This window comes from Hemiscyllium ocellatum, chromosome 31, assembly GCF_020745735.1.
Source record: "Hemiscyllium ocellatum isolate sHemOce1 chromosome 31, sHemOce1.pat.X.cur, whole genome shotgun sequence".
In the NCBI taxonomy this organism is placed as follows: domain Eukaryota; kingdom Metazoa; phylum Chordata; class Chondrichthyes; order Orectolobiformes; family Hemiscylliidae; genus Hemiscyllium; species Hemiscyllium ocellatum.
Window position 1 is genome coordinate 20,552,879 of NC_083431.1, and position 14,672 is coordinate 20,567,550.

At 43.0% G+C, this 14,672-nt stretch overlaps 1 protein-coding gene across 2 annotated transcripts in view; it reads right to left on the reverse strand.

The window, feature by feature from the left end:
- Positions 1-14,672, reverse strand: part of ssh2a (slingshot protein phosphatase 2a) — a 172,327-nt gene that overhangs the window by 123,073 nt on the left and 34,582 nt on the right. For both annotated transcript variants that reach the window (XM_060847943.1, XM_060847942.1), the window contains exon 2: positions 632-675. In XM_060847943.1, the coding sequence (XP_060703926.1) occupies positions 632-675 (44 nt within the window). The remainder of the gene's footprint in view (positions 1-631; positions 676-14,672) is intronic.

The following is a 14,672-nucleotide window of genomic DNA, read 5'->3' on the forward strand; positions in this document are numbered from 1 at the left end:
AGAGAGGGAGAGAGAGAGAGAGAGAGAGAGAGAGAGAGAGAGAGAGAGAGACAGAGACAGAGTATCTGCAAGAGGACAGGTGCACACGGTCTGGGGTGAAAGTAGGGCCTGCGCTCACATGAGAAGGCCCATTCACAAGTGAAAGAAAGAGACAGGTCTTATGCAGGAGAGGGAGAGATATCACAAATGCACACGCTAGAGAGGAGGCAAGAATGTGACAGAGATAGACAGAGAGACAGGGGATCAAGAGCACACGCAGAATTGCGAATGCAAGAGCAGTGCTTCCCCCTCCGCCAATAAAACTGCCCTGATACCCAAGTTAACAACTAAAAAGATTCAAACTGTCGTCACCAACTATTCACCTTAAGTTAATTCTTTTATGCTATTTAATACTTTTAAGGTTATCTTCTAAATAAGCTCCAAAATTGACATTTCAGTAATGATTCTTACCACAGAGTGGAGCACTTGCATAGTAGATCAATTCTTGGATTAACAATGGTTTTTAAATCATATTTCCATATTGATTTTCAAAATATCACGATGCTTTTAAAGGAAATTTTATGCACCCCATTTTTTTTTACAAGTTCTTGTAGAATAGACACTGCTTAGGAAATGAAGTGTTGTCTCTTACCTGCGTGGTTGGGATCTACGTTCTTCTTCTCCACTGTCAGCCTCCTGCAATACATTAAAAAGAAGAAACTCATTTTTTAAATCTCCCAAAAAAATTTACTTGAGCAAGGCAATGGGACAACTTAAATAGATTTCATCTTCGATTTGATAAGTTGATTGGTATCTCAAAAATAATTAATTAATGCCTATGAATTAATGGAAGAAAATGACAGGGAGATGCAAATCTCTCTTCACTAATGTAATGATCTTAATACACCAAGATAGTAATACAATAAAAGAAAAAAAAACTGGGAGAAAGGATAATTTTCTAGATGCGTATGTTTTTGGACCAACAGGAAAGAGAATTTGCTGGATATGCTTGTGTGGAATAAGGTTGGTTAGGTGGGTCAAGAGGATCAAAATGTCATCAGAGCAACATCTGGGGAGAAGGGAAAAACAAAAATCAACAGACAATGATTATGGTATTGGTTATCTATGTTGTGTTCGAACAAAGTATCTGGGCACCATCTGGTACTTGGACTGTAAAACATTAATAGGGAAGTACCATTTTCAGTGGAGGGTGAATGGATCTCTCCCAGTTAACTGAAATCAAAACCCAACAAGTAGACAATGGACTACCTTGGGTACTGTCAACACATTCTGACAGGAGGGAAAAAGTCAGATCTCCTTGGGTGATGAAAGAGACAGAGCAAGCAATATTAAGCACAGAAAAGGTGCATACAACAGTCATTAAGTCGATAATACAAAGAAGTACAGGCTAAATACAAAAAGTTCAAAAGTGAAAAAGGAAATTATGAATTGTTACAGCGCAAGAGGCTATTCAACCAGAGTCTTCACCAGCTTTTCAAGTGAACATTCTCCTGCATTTTCCCCTGTATCCATCCACATTACTTACATAGAAACAATAACTTAATACTCTCTTGAAATCTTGACTGGATCTGCCTCCACCACATGCTGACTATGCACTGTGTATAAAAGCTTTCCTCACATCATCTTTGCATCTTCTTGCAAATTACTTGAAATGTATGTCCTTGAACCCCAAATCATTTCACAATTGGTAACAATTTCTCCCCGTCTACTATGACAAGATTCTTAATTTTAAAAACTTCCATCAAATTGCCTCTTAGCCTTATTAATGTCAAAGAAAATATCCCAACTTCTCCAATTAATTTCATAATGGAGGTCTTTAGTCTCCAAAACCATTCTTGCAAACCTCTTTGCCACTCCTTCCAAGTTTTACTGTCACGTCATAGAGTCTTTCTGAACCCTGTCGAGCTTCACAACATCCTTCCGATAGAAAGCATTCCAGAACTGCATGCAATATTCCAAAAGTGGCCTAACCAATGTCCTGTACAGCCGCAACATGACCTCCCAACTCCTGTACTCAATACTCTGACCGATAAAGGAAAGCATACCAAGCACCTTCTTCACTATCCTATCTATCTGTAATTCTACTTTCAACATCCTTCCAGAATTGTCCACAACATCAATTGAGGACTAAGTAATGTCATACAAGTTCAGGATTACCTCCTCGCCCTGGTATTCTATGCCTTTGATAATAATAAAGCTGAGGATACTGTCCACTTTATTAACTGCCCTTTCCACCAGTTCTGCCACTTTTAATAACATTCACATTTTTTTAAAAATCAACTTGATCCTACATGAAACATCTATGTAATCAAATGGACTTGAACCTGGGTCTTCTGGCAGAGAGGTAGGGACACTATCACTGCACCAAAAGAGCCCCCTTATATCCATGTATACATCCAGATCTCTCTAATCTTACAGATATTTTTCATTTTATGCTGTCTTTCCATGTTCTTTCTACTGAAGGTCACCTCACACTGCCTCACATTAAGTATAATCTGCCCCCTACTTTCCCACTCCATTAACTTGCCAATGTCCCTTTGAAGTTCTATACTCACATCCGCTGTTCACAATGCTTGCAAATTTTGTTTCAAGTGCAGTTTGAAATTGCTCCCTGAACACCAAGGCCTGAATCATGAATTCACCTATTATAAATACATATGATTGAAGGACATTACATTGTTAATGGTGTTGTCCCGTTTCTGTATCCCCGTATCAGTCGAAGCAAACAGTCAGAGACACAGTATGGCTCTACCTTTTTTAGCTTTATTCCAAGTCATGGAGCGAGAGCGATTGCCCATGTACACAAAGGCATGAGTTCTTAGTCTTCTCTCAAACAGCAGATTCTTAAGGAATCATATAGTCACTTCCAGGGAACAGCATTCAAATAAGGCAAAATTGGTATTGAGTGGGTCACCGTTACAATTAGCGAGCATCAACAGTAAGGATTAAGCTATCTGGCATTACACAATGGATGTTCTTTACCTCGTTAAACCACTACCCTTGCCTCTAGCACCTCATTGTTTACTGCAAGTTCTTATCTGGTCAAAGTCATGCTAGCTGAGCTTTTGTCAAGCAACCCTAACTTCAGTCCTTCCTTACCTGCTCACACCTTCTATACTTTCTCAATGATAGGGCCCTGGGGAGTGTTGTAGAAACAGAGGGAGCTGGGGGTGCAGGTTCATAATTCCTTGAAAGCAGCTTCACATATAGACAGGATGGTGAAAGAGGTGTTGGCACTCTTGCCTTCATTGGTCACAACATTAAGTACAGGAGTTGGAATGTCATATTGTAACTGCACAAGACATTGGTGAGGTCACTTTTGGAATACTGCATTCAATTCTAGTCAGAACTTAAAAATGTGTTGCTGGAAAACCGCAGCAGGTCAGGCAGCAAAGGAAAAGGAGAAATCGACATTTCGGGCATAAGTCCTTCTTCTGGAATTGGGCTTATGCTCGAAACATCGATTCTCCTGTTCCTTTGATGCTGCCTGTCCTGCTGCGCTTTTCCAGCAACACATTTTTAAGCTCTGATCTCCAGCATCTGCAGTCTTCACTTTCTCCTAGTTCAATTCTAGTCACCCTGCTATAGGATGGCTGTGGTCAAACTAGAAAGGGTGCAAAAACAATTTACAAGAATGTTGCCCGGAATAGAGGATTTGAATTAGAAGAGGAGGCTGGATTGAGTGAGACTTCTTTTCCCCTGGAGCTTAGGAGATTGAGCAGTGACCTGACAGAGCTTTATAAAATCATGAAATGCATAGATAAGGTGATAGCCAAAGTCTTTTCCCTCGGGTAGGGGAATTCAATACTGGAGGGCATGGGTTTAAAGATGAGAGGGGAAAGATTTAAAAGGGACCTGAAGGGCAACTTTTTCACGCAGAAGGTGGTCCTGAATGGAATGAGCTTTAAATTACAAAATTTAAAAAGACATTTGAAAAGGTATATGGATAGAAAGATTTCAAGGGATATGGACCAAATGCAGGCAAATGGGACTAGTTCAGTTTGGGATACCTGGTTGACATGGACAAGTTGGACCAAAACGTCTGTTTCCATGCTGTATGACTCTATAACTCTATCTTGGATGCATCTGATTTAGTCCCAGTGTCTTGTCAACTTCAGGCACACAGTCTATCCACCGGCACCACCACCACCACCACATCATTTTTTGAAGATGTCTGGTGACAGAGTTTCCTCCATGGCCTGGATTGCATTTGCTTCCTTCATAAAGACACATGCAATGTATTCACTTCATGTTTAAGCCATACCTCCCTCCTCCCATCTTAGTTCCTAATTCAGCCGTTCTGCTCTGCCTGCCATCTTTTACTTTTGGTTATTTTTTCAAATATTAATTCATGAGATGCAGCAGTCATTGGCTTGGTCAACATTTATTACTCATCCCTAATTAAGAGCAAACCACATTGCTCAGTGGTCTGGAGTCTCATGTAGACCAGAACAGTAAGGTAAGCAGATTTTCTTCCTTAAAAATATGTTATGTACCAGACAAAACCCCCTCAAAATATATTCAGATAGCCTAGAGCCCATCTTTTTCTTATTTTAAGAGGCAAGTGTAAGGTACTGTGTTCTGGATGCAATTCAATTGGTCAAACTACCAGGTTTAAAGCAAAACACAGGGCAGAAGTGGGTACTGCAGATGCCGGAGATTAGAGTCAAGATTAGAGTGGTGCTGGAAAAGCACAGCAGGTCAGGCAGCATCCGAGTAGCAGGAACATTGGCTTTTCGGGAATTCCTGATGAAGGGCTTTTGCCCGAAACATCAATTTTCCTGGTCCTCGGACGCTGCTGACCTGCTGTGGTATTCTAGCACCGCTCTAATCTTGATTTAAAGTAAAATACATTTTGTTCTTAGAATCCAGTTAAACTACAGACAAAATTTGAATTTTTAAAAAATTGGCTTAACTGTAACTAGCAAAATACTTTACATGTTAACTACCACCAAATAGCTGTTCCATGATAGTAACATTGCATAAACATAGCCTTTGCGAAGGCAAATCCAGTGAAGTTGATTGTCTCAGATGCAATATTGGGGTAAAAAAATGAGGTCTGCAGATGCTGGAGATCACAGTTGAAAATGTGTTGCTGGTTAAAGCACAGCAGGTCAGGCAGCATCCAAGGAATAGGAAATTCGACGTTTCGGGCATAAGCCCTTCATCAGGAATGAGGAGAGAGGACCAGGCAGGCTAAGATAAAAGGTAGGGAGGAGGGACTTGGGGGAGGGGCGATGGAGATGTGATAGGTGGAAGGAGGTCAAGGTGAGGGTGATAGGCCGGAGTGGGGTGGGGGCGGAGAGGTTAGGAAGAAGATTGCAGGTTGGGAGGGCGGTGCTGAGTTGAGGGAACCGACTGAGGCAAGGTGGGGGGGAAGGGAAATGAGGAAACTGGAGAAATCCGAGTTCATCCCTTGTGGTTGGAGGGTTCCCAGGCGGAAGATGAGGCGTTCTTCCTCCAACCGTCAAATTGTTATGTTCTGCCAATGGAGGAGTCCAAGGACCTGCATGTCCTCGGTGGAGTGGGAGGGAGAGTTAAAGTGTTGAGCCACGGGGTGGTTGGGTTGGTTGGTCCGGGCGTCCCTGTGGTGTTCTCTGAAGCATTCCGCAAGTAAGCGGCCCGTCTCCCCAATATAGAGGAAGCCACATTGGGTGCAGCGGATGCAATAGATGATGGAGGTACAGGTGAACTTGTGGCGGATATGGAAAGATCTCTTGGGGCCTTGGAGGGAAGTGAGGGAGGAGGTGTGGGCGCAAGTTTTACATTTCCTGCGGTTGCAGGGGAAGGTGCCGGGAGTGGAGGTTGGGTTGGTGGGGAGTGTGGACCTGACGAGGGAGTCACGAAGGGAGTGGTCTTTGCGGAATGCTGATAGGGGAGGGGAGGAAAATATATCCTTGGTGGTGGGGTCCGTTTGGAGGTGGCGGAAATGACGGCGGATGATACGCTGTATACGGAGGTTGGTAGGGTGGTAGGTGAGAACCAGTGGGGTTCTGTCTTGGTGGCGGCTGGAGGGGCGGGGCTCAAGGGCAGAGGAGCGGGAAGTGGAGGAGATGCGGTGGAGGGCATCATCGATCACGTTTGGGGGGAATCTGCGGTCCTTGAAGAAGGAGGCCATCTGGGCTGTGCGGTGTTGGAACTGGTCCTCCTGGGAGCAGATGCGGCGGAGACAAAGGAATTGAGAATATGGGATGGAGTTTTTACAGGAGGCAGGGTGGGAGGAGGTGTAGTCCAGATAGCTGTGGGAGTCAGTCAGTTTATAGTAGGTGTCTGTGTTGAGTCGGTCGCCTGAGATAGAAATGGAAAGGTCTAGGAAGGGGAGGGAGGAGTCTGAGACAGTCCAGGTGAATTTCAGGTCGGGATGGAAGGTGTTAGTAAAGTTGATGAACTGTTCAACCTCCTTGTGGGAGCACGAGGCAGCGCCGATACAGTCATCGATGTAGCGGAGGAAAAGGTGGGGGGTGGTGCCAGTGTAGTTGCGGAAGATGGACTGTTCCACATATCCTACGAAGAGACAGGCATAGCTGGGGCCCATGCGGGTGCCCATGGCAACTCCTTTAGTTTGGAGGAAGTGGGAGGATTGAAAAGAGAAGTTATTCAGGGTGAGGACCAGTTCAGTCAGTCGAAGGAGGGTGTCAGTGGAAGGGTACTGGTTGGTGCGGCGGGAAAGGAAGAAGCGGAGGGCTTTGAGTCCTTCGTGATGGGGGATGGAGGTGTACAGGGACTGGATGTCCATCGTGAAAATAAGGCGTTGGGGACCGGGGAAGCGAAAATCCTGGAGGAAGTGGAAGGCGTGGGTGGTGTCCCGAACGTAGGTGGGGAGTTCTTGGACTAAAGGGAACAGAACCGTGTCAAGGTATGCGGAGATGAGTTCGGTGGGGCAGGAGCAGGCTGAGACAATGGGTTGGCCGGGGCATTCAGGTTTGTGGATTTTGGGCAGGAGGTAGAAACGGGCGGTGCGAGGTTGTGGGACTATGAGGTTGGAGGCGGTGGATGGGCGATCCCCTGAGGTGATGAGGTTATGGATGGTCTGGGAGATGATGGTTTGGTGGTGGGAGGTGGGGTCGTGGTCAAGGGGGCGATAAGAGGAGGTGTCCGCCAGTTGGCGTTTGGTCTCAGCGGTATAGAGGTCGGTGCACCAAACTACTACCGCGCCTCCCTTGTCTCCCTCAACTCAGCACCGCCCTCCCAACCTACAATCTTCTTCCTAACCTCTCCGCCCCCACCCCACTCCGGCCTATCACCCTCACCTTGACCTCCTTCCACCTATCACATCTCCATCGCCCCTCCCCCAAGTCCCTCCTCCCTACCTTTTATCTTAGCCTGCCTGGCACTCTCTCCTCATTCCTGATGAAGGGCTTATGCCCGAAACGTCGAATTTCCTATTCCTTGGATGCTGCCTGACCTGCTGTGCTTTAACCAGCAACACATTTTCAACTCAGATGCAATATTGCTCCAGTCCAGGAGAAAAGACCATCAAGAGAAAACTGCAAGAGTGAGACCTCAAATGCTTTGCCTTAGCAGGGAGAGACGTTTAGGCAGCTGTGATAACCCCAACAGCTATTGGAAGTTAAACTAAAATCCTGGTTCTATAGGAGTTTGACTCTACCCATTCAGGCTGCTTCTGTTGTTCAAATTTTTTTTAAAACCCATGGCCTCACAAGCTGTTTACTTTATTGGCTTGAAACAGATGCTTGGAAAATCTGTCTCAACCTCTCTTCTGAAACAAAAATCAGGACAAAATACATCTCAAAGTATCATCACAAAGGATATGACTGACTCAGATAGAATTTTATGACAACTAATGCTGTCCACAGTCTCTATTAGATCAACTTTTGTTTCATTTCAGATTATTATTAAATCAAATTTCACCATCTGTCAAAGTTAGGTTTGAACCCATATTCCCAGAAGAGTATATTGATGCTCTTAGTTGCCAGTCTATAAACATCACCACTGCCACACCCCTTTCCTGTGTATAGAAGGCTTTAAGATTTCCTTTTCAAAATCCCTCTTTGCCCCTTTTTTTGCTTTTCTCTTCGCCTCTGAACGTTCCGTATTCAGCTTAGTTCGTCACCTAATTTTCTACCTAACATCTGCCATATCTACACTTTATTCTTTATCTCGGTTTCTATTGCTTTTTTCATTCAGGCAGCTCCAGATTGGTTTGCCTTACTTTTCCCTGTTAAGGCAATGTTGACAGTGCCCAAACAACTCTTCAGCATTATTCAGTTGTTGTTTTTCCCATCAATCTGGCAAGGTCTACTCTTGCCCCATTATAGTTGACTTTCGCCCAATTAATTATTCGTACTTTGTATTCTTCAGTGTGCTTTTCCACCATCATCCTAAACCTAATCATATTGTGCCCAAACTGTTTTCCCTGACATTCGATCTACTTGCCCCACTTCATTACCAAGAACCAAGTCCAGCCATGCCTCCTTTCCCAGTTGAAAGGAAACACACAGTTTTAGAAAATTCCTCTGAACACAATCTAGAAACAAAACCTACTTTTGTCCTTTACATTACCATTTTTGCAGTCCACATCTGTACAACTAAAGTCCCCATTTTTAACCATTCTATATTGTTTGCATCTTCTATAACTTCCTCTTAAGTTTGATTCCAGTCTTGGGCAACTGTCTGTTGGAGTTTGCATTCTCCCTGTCTCCTGGTGCTCTGGTTTCCTCCCACAATCCAATGATTAGCAGGTTAGATGAATTGGCCATGCTAAATTGCCCATAGTGTTCAGGGATGTATAGTTAGATACATTAGTCAGGAGTAAATGTAGAGTAGTAGGATAGGGAATGGGTCTGAGTGGGTTATCTGAGGGTCAGTGTGGACTTGTTAGACCAACTGGCCTGTTTCCACACTGTAGGGATTCTATGTTTCTAGATGTGAACATGACCACTGTCTGATCACCCTCTCTTAAAAGAAAGAAGAAAAAGTGTCCTGCAACTGCTCCTTAACCCTGCCACTACAGAGGCAATGCACCATCCTGAGGTTATGTCATAAATATTTGTTGCCCTACTAAGTACCACAACTGCAATTTTCTGTGCTGGGTTTAATAGGTAAAAGCAACAACTGCATGAACCCCACAGGATGGTTGGGTGAGAGGTAACATTTTGCAAAGCTAATGGCCAAATACTGCACATTATCCAATAACCCGTAACTCAAGGTTTTCTGCCACAATATCTAGAGAATTTACATTTTAATGTGACTAATGTCAGCAAAATTTGGTTGAATGAGCGCGGACCACAGAATGCACCTGGAAATCTTAAAAGCAGCTGAAGAGTATTTCCTGCCTGGTCCTGTTCTCAAAGAAGCATGTTATAATGCTTTGAAAAGCACACTGAACTAGTGAAAGGATCAGAACCACAATCCCACTGAGAATCAATTTGAACCTAAAATCTTCTTATTACTAAGAAACTACTTCAATAGGAAACAGCGACTGAAACAAATATTTCTCTACTCTGCATGATTTGTTGTTTCCAGAAGTGCTCAAGCTAGTTTCTTTTGACTGAAAGACTATGATCGCTACAGTTACAATTAGTTATCAAAGCAGCACATCTAAAGTACATAAACACCATAATAAAAATATTACGGTTAGGTATTATAAAATTGTTTTCATTGAACAGGAAAAGTAAAACCAGAGGAAGTAGAAACTAAATAAAAATTATTCTGAAAGAATGAAGAAAGATCATCTAGACCCAATGTTCATGTAGCCCTGTAATGATCTATTTATTCAGTCAAACTATATATTTTGTTTTTGGCATATCAATTATTACTTCATTATTTAGAAATGATTTAATTTCATCAATTCAAAAAGATTACCAGGCAGGAACAGCAAAATGTTTGTCATAAGGCTCCACGACAGGTCCTTAAAATATCCATTCTTTACTGTAATTATAGATGCAAGGGATAAGAAATATTAAACAGTACGGTTATGCTGAATACTCTGCAAAACAGATTCAATTAGAAATTGATTAGAAATCTCAAAAGTAATTTTTAAAAAACGCAATTTTTCTCATTAGGAAGTGTCAGATGACTCTGACATTACAGCCCACACCCTTACATAAAATAATTCTAACATCCCTCTTTGCAAAACAACCTCCAACTTCCCCATCTGAAGCACAACTAAATACCTGCCTCTTCAGAAGCAATTTATTTCCCTTCCACCACCCAACCAAATATAAGCCTATCCCTTTCCTCCTGGATTATTGACCATTTCTGCCCAAACAGCCAAGAAAAATCTCCTGATGTGTGCACCCACAGCCGTTTTCTTCCTCGGTTTCTCCTTATGGAACTTTCATTCACCTGTTCCCTTTTCTCCTGGCCCAAGAGAGAATAAAAAGGACAAAAGTCTATCACACATTTCCCCATTCCTTGAATAAAGATTTAGCAGTGCAACCAAAAAGCTTCTCTTCCTTAATTGCTTCTTTTGTTTTTTTCCCTACCCTTGCCTGATTTCCCTTATCTGGATACAGTTATCACCAGCCTAGCAATGTTAACAAACATATTGCACTTTCTCAACTCTAAAAACTTGAGAAGGTCAACAAGCAAGATAAATAAACAATCAAAAATCTGAAAGATCAAAATGTACCTTTCCACTGGCATGCCACAAGAGGGCAGCAATAGAGGCCATAATCCAATCCCTTTTTTTGAGAGAGACTTGTATTTCACATTTTGTGATGCCTCTCAAATAGTCAGATGTTTTAAGATAAAATGCTTTTCAGGCCATCACACTCGTAAGAGCTACCTCTATACTGAAGTCATTTATTCACTTCTAATAAAATCTAGATACATGTTGTACCTATCCATAAAATTCTTCATGTGTATATGTAATTCCTTTATAAACATCGCAGTTAGCTCAGCTTTAACAGTCTGTTTCTACTGCAGATTATGTTAAAAATTTTTCTTTGAACTGCCCTTTACCATTCCGGTTTGGATTTGACATTTTCTTCAGTTAAAGATTTATCAACCACTGGATATAATAAAAGGACAGAAAGGATTTTTTAAATTCAATACCAAAAAGGCAAACATACAGCCATTTCAATCATATGATATTTTGCAAACAGCAACGAGATGCATGACCAAATAATAATGGCGTTGCTTAAGGAAGGAGTATTCACAGAGATACCTGGAACACTCTCTGTACTTTGGTTGCAAAAGAACATGTGCTAACCAAGTATCATTTCTCACTCCCACACACACACACAAACCTAGATCCTCCAGGATCATCTTTGCCCAAGATTTTCACAGTACCTCCGAAATCTCCACCATTCATCCAGTTGAGCCCACATATCTACACCCCACCTTTAAATATATATCTACAAATATACAAAATAGGAGCAAAAGTAGACCATTCAGCCCCTCCAGCCTGCCCAGCCACTGAATAAGTTTATATTTGAAATCCATATTTTCAATTACTCCTGATAGTATTCCATTTCCTTGCCTAACAATCATGTATCTACTTCCACCTTAAAAATATGTAGACCATGCCATTATTGCCTACTGAAGCACAAAATATCAAAGTCACAAACCACTCCCCCATGTCCCAGTCTTTACTGAGTTATGTTGTAAAAAGCATACAACTTAAAAAACGGCCACAGTGAGTAATTTTGTGAAGCATATTGTAGCTGTAGGGGAATTCACCACAAGGTCAGGATTAAACTCATTTTTGTTCATGAGTACACTTTAAATGGTTAGCATAATAGGGATCGCAAATGGCAAACTTAGTTGTTCATTCCCCCTCCACCCCAGTATTCTGGAAACTGAGAAAATAATGAATTACATGCCAAGTTTTCTTGTATATGATTCATCACCAGCATTTCAAGAATTTGTCAGAGATATTCAAAGCATTAAACAGTTAAAAGATTTAATTTGCTTAAAATAGGGGAAGTAGAAAAGAAATAATCAAGAAAGGACAGTATAAAATAATACTCTTCGGGTTCATGCAGCCAAGAACATTTATTTATCCACAGAATAATTAATGCACCAGATTAGTCTGTCTTTGATATATCTTATTTTTAAAAACTGGCAAAATAGTTTTAATTCACCAATGCAAAGATTAATAGGCAAGAGCAGAGGAAATTTTTGTAATAACATGGCTTCACTGAATTTTCTTAAACATCCACCTCCTTCCATTGCATACATTGTTCAATCCAGTTAGAACTGTAGCAGAGAAGAACGGAAAATTAAAAGGTCTGTATAGGTACTATATTTGGTCTGCAACAAGCAAACAGCAGCCTATATCAAAACTCTTTCTCATTTAAAAATGGATTAAGTTTACTGATGTTTTTATAATGTGAAGCATACATCAAAACCTGCCATGCTGAATGCTGCCCAAGAAGCTTTGATGTGCTAATTAGGATTGTTGCAATGTGCTATCACGTATGTTATGATAATTATATTTTTCCCTCCCCCAACACAACGTAACGTGGGAATTTTAATATTTCCTTCTTTGCCCAAATATGAATAGAGTTTCAAACTGGCCCAGTGAAATATCGACAATGTGCTGTACGCAGAGGAACTGAATGTGAGATGACAAATAGAAAATGTTCTTCCGGTAAATTCAAAATTCTACATACTAGCTCTATTCATTACAAAATAATCACACCATTTGTGAGGGAACATGTGCCACCTTCATGTCAGCCTTCCTCCTTGGTACATCTTGAACAAAAGAAAATTCTTCAACAGATCAATTCTCTTCTGATAAACAGAAAACACTTTGCTCAGTCCCTGAGGAATTGTTTGTCATTTTGGCTCATTATAAATATCAAGGCGTCAGCTGGCTAATCCCAACTGCAAACCTACACAGGATAATTTACTTAGCATATCAAATTGTAAGTATATAAAAGCAACTTCAGTGATTATCAGCAGCACTCCAAACAGGCTTATATTTTGCACAATTAAATGAAAATAACATTAAATAAATTAGGTCATATTACAGCAAAAGAACTATACAGATTAATTAAAACATAGTACACTAATTAAAAGAGGAGAAAGTGAGGACTGCAGATGCTGGAGATCAGAGCTGAAAATGTGTTGCTGGAAAAGCGCAGCAGGTCAAGCAGCATCCAAAGAGCAGGAGAATTGTGGAATTTGGGCAGGAGGTAGAAACGGGCGGTGCGGGGTTGTGGGACTATGAGGGTTGAGGCGGTGGATGGGAGATCCTCTGAGGTGATGAGGTTATAGATGGTCTGGGAGATGATGGTTTGGTGGTGGGAGGTGGGGGGTCATGGTCAAGGGGGCAATGGGAGGAGGTGTCCGCGACCTGGCGTTTAGCCTCAGCGGTGTAAAGGTCGGTGCGCCAAACTACTATCGCGCCTCCCTTGTCTGCCGGTTTGATAGTGAGGTTGGGGTTGGAACGGAGGGAGTGGAGGGCTGCACGTTCCGAGGGTGAGAGGTTGGAGTCGGTGAGAGGGGTGGAAAGGTTGAGGCGGTTAATGTCGCGGTGGCAGCTGGCTATGAAGAGATCGAGGTCGGGTAAGAGGCCAGCACGGGGTGTCCAGGTGGATGGGGTGTGCTGGAGGCGGGAGAACGGGTCGTCAGAGGGTGGGCGAGAATCCTGGTTGAAGAAGTAGGCGCGGAGGCAAAGGCTGCGGAAGAATTGTTCAATGTCTTGCCACGTCTTGCCTCGTTAATCCTAGCTGGGAGCTAGGACCTGCTGTGGGGCTGGAGCTGCGAGTGGAGGCGGGGATGGAGATCGGCATGGGGGCGGGGTTAGTCTTGTAGGCAGGGGCGGAGATCGGCATGGGGGCAGGGTTAGACTTGCGGGCAGGGGCAGGGATTGGCGTGGGGGCGGGGTTAGGCATGGTGACAGAGATCGGCATGAGGGCAGAGTTAGGCATGGTGACGGAGATCAGCGTGGGGGGCGGGGTTAGGCATGGTGACAGAGATCGGCATGGGGGCGGAGTTAGGCATGGTGACGGAGATCGGCGTGGGGGGCGGGGTTAGGCATGGTGACGGAGATCGGCGTGGGGGGCGGGGTTAGGCATGGTGACAGAGATCGGCATGGGGGCGGAGTTAGGCATGGTGACGGAGAAAGGCCCCATGCCCGAAACGTCGATTCTCCTGCTCCTGACCTGCTGCGTTTTTCCACCAACACATTTTCAGTTCTACACTAATAAAAAGTCTATTTTGTGTAAAATACTGATATCATTTCACATAATATTCAAATCTTGTTCATTTATAGGGTCAGCATGGAAACAGACCCTTCAGTCCAACCCATCCATGCCGACCAGATATCCCAACACAATCTAGTTCCACCTGCCAGCACCTGGCCCATTTCCCTCCAAATCCTTCCTATTCATATACCCATCCAAATGCCTCTTAAATGTTGCAATTAAACCAGCCTCCACCACTTCCTCTGGCAGCTCATTCCATACATGTACCACCCTCTGTGTGAAAACGTTACCCCTTAGGTCTCTTTTATATCTTTCCCCTCTTACCCTAAACCTATGCCCTCTAGTTCTGGACTCCCCGACCTCAGGGAAAAGACTTTGCCTATTTACTCTGTCCACGCCCCTCATAAATTTTGTTAACCTCTATAAGGTCACCCCTCAGCCTCCGACATTCCAGGGAAATCAGCCCCAGCCTGTTCAGCCTCTCCCTTAGCTCAAATCCTCCAATCCTTGTGAATCTTTTCTGAACCCTTTCAAGTTTCACAAGGAGGAGAC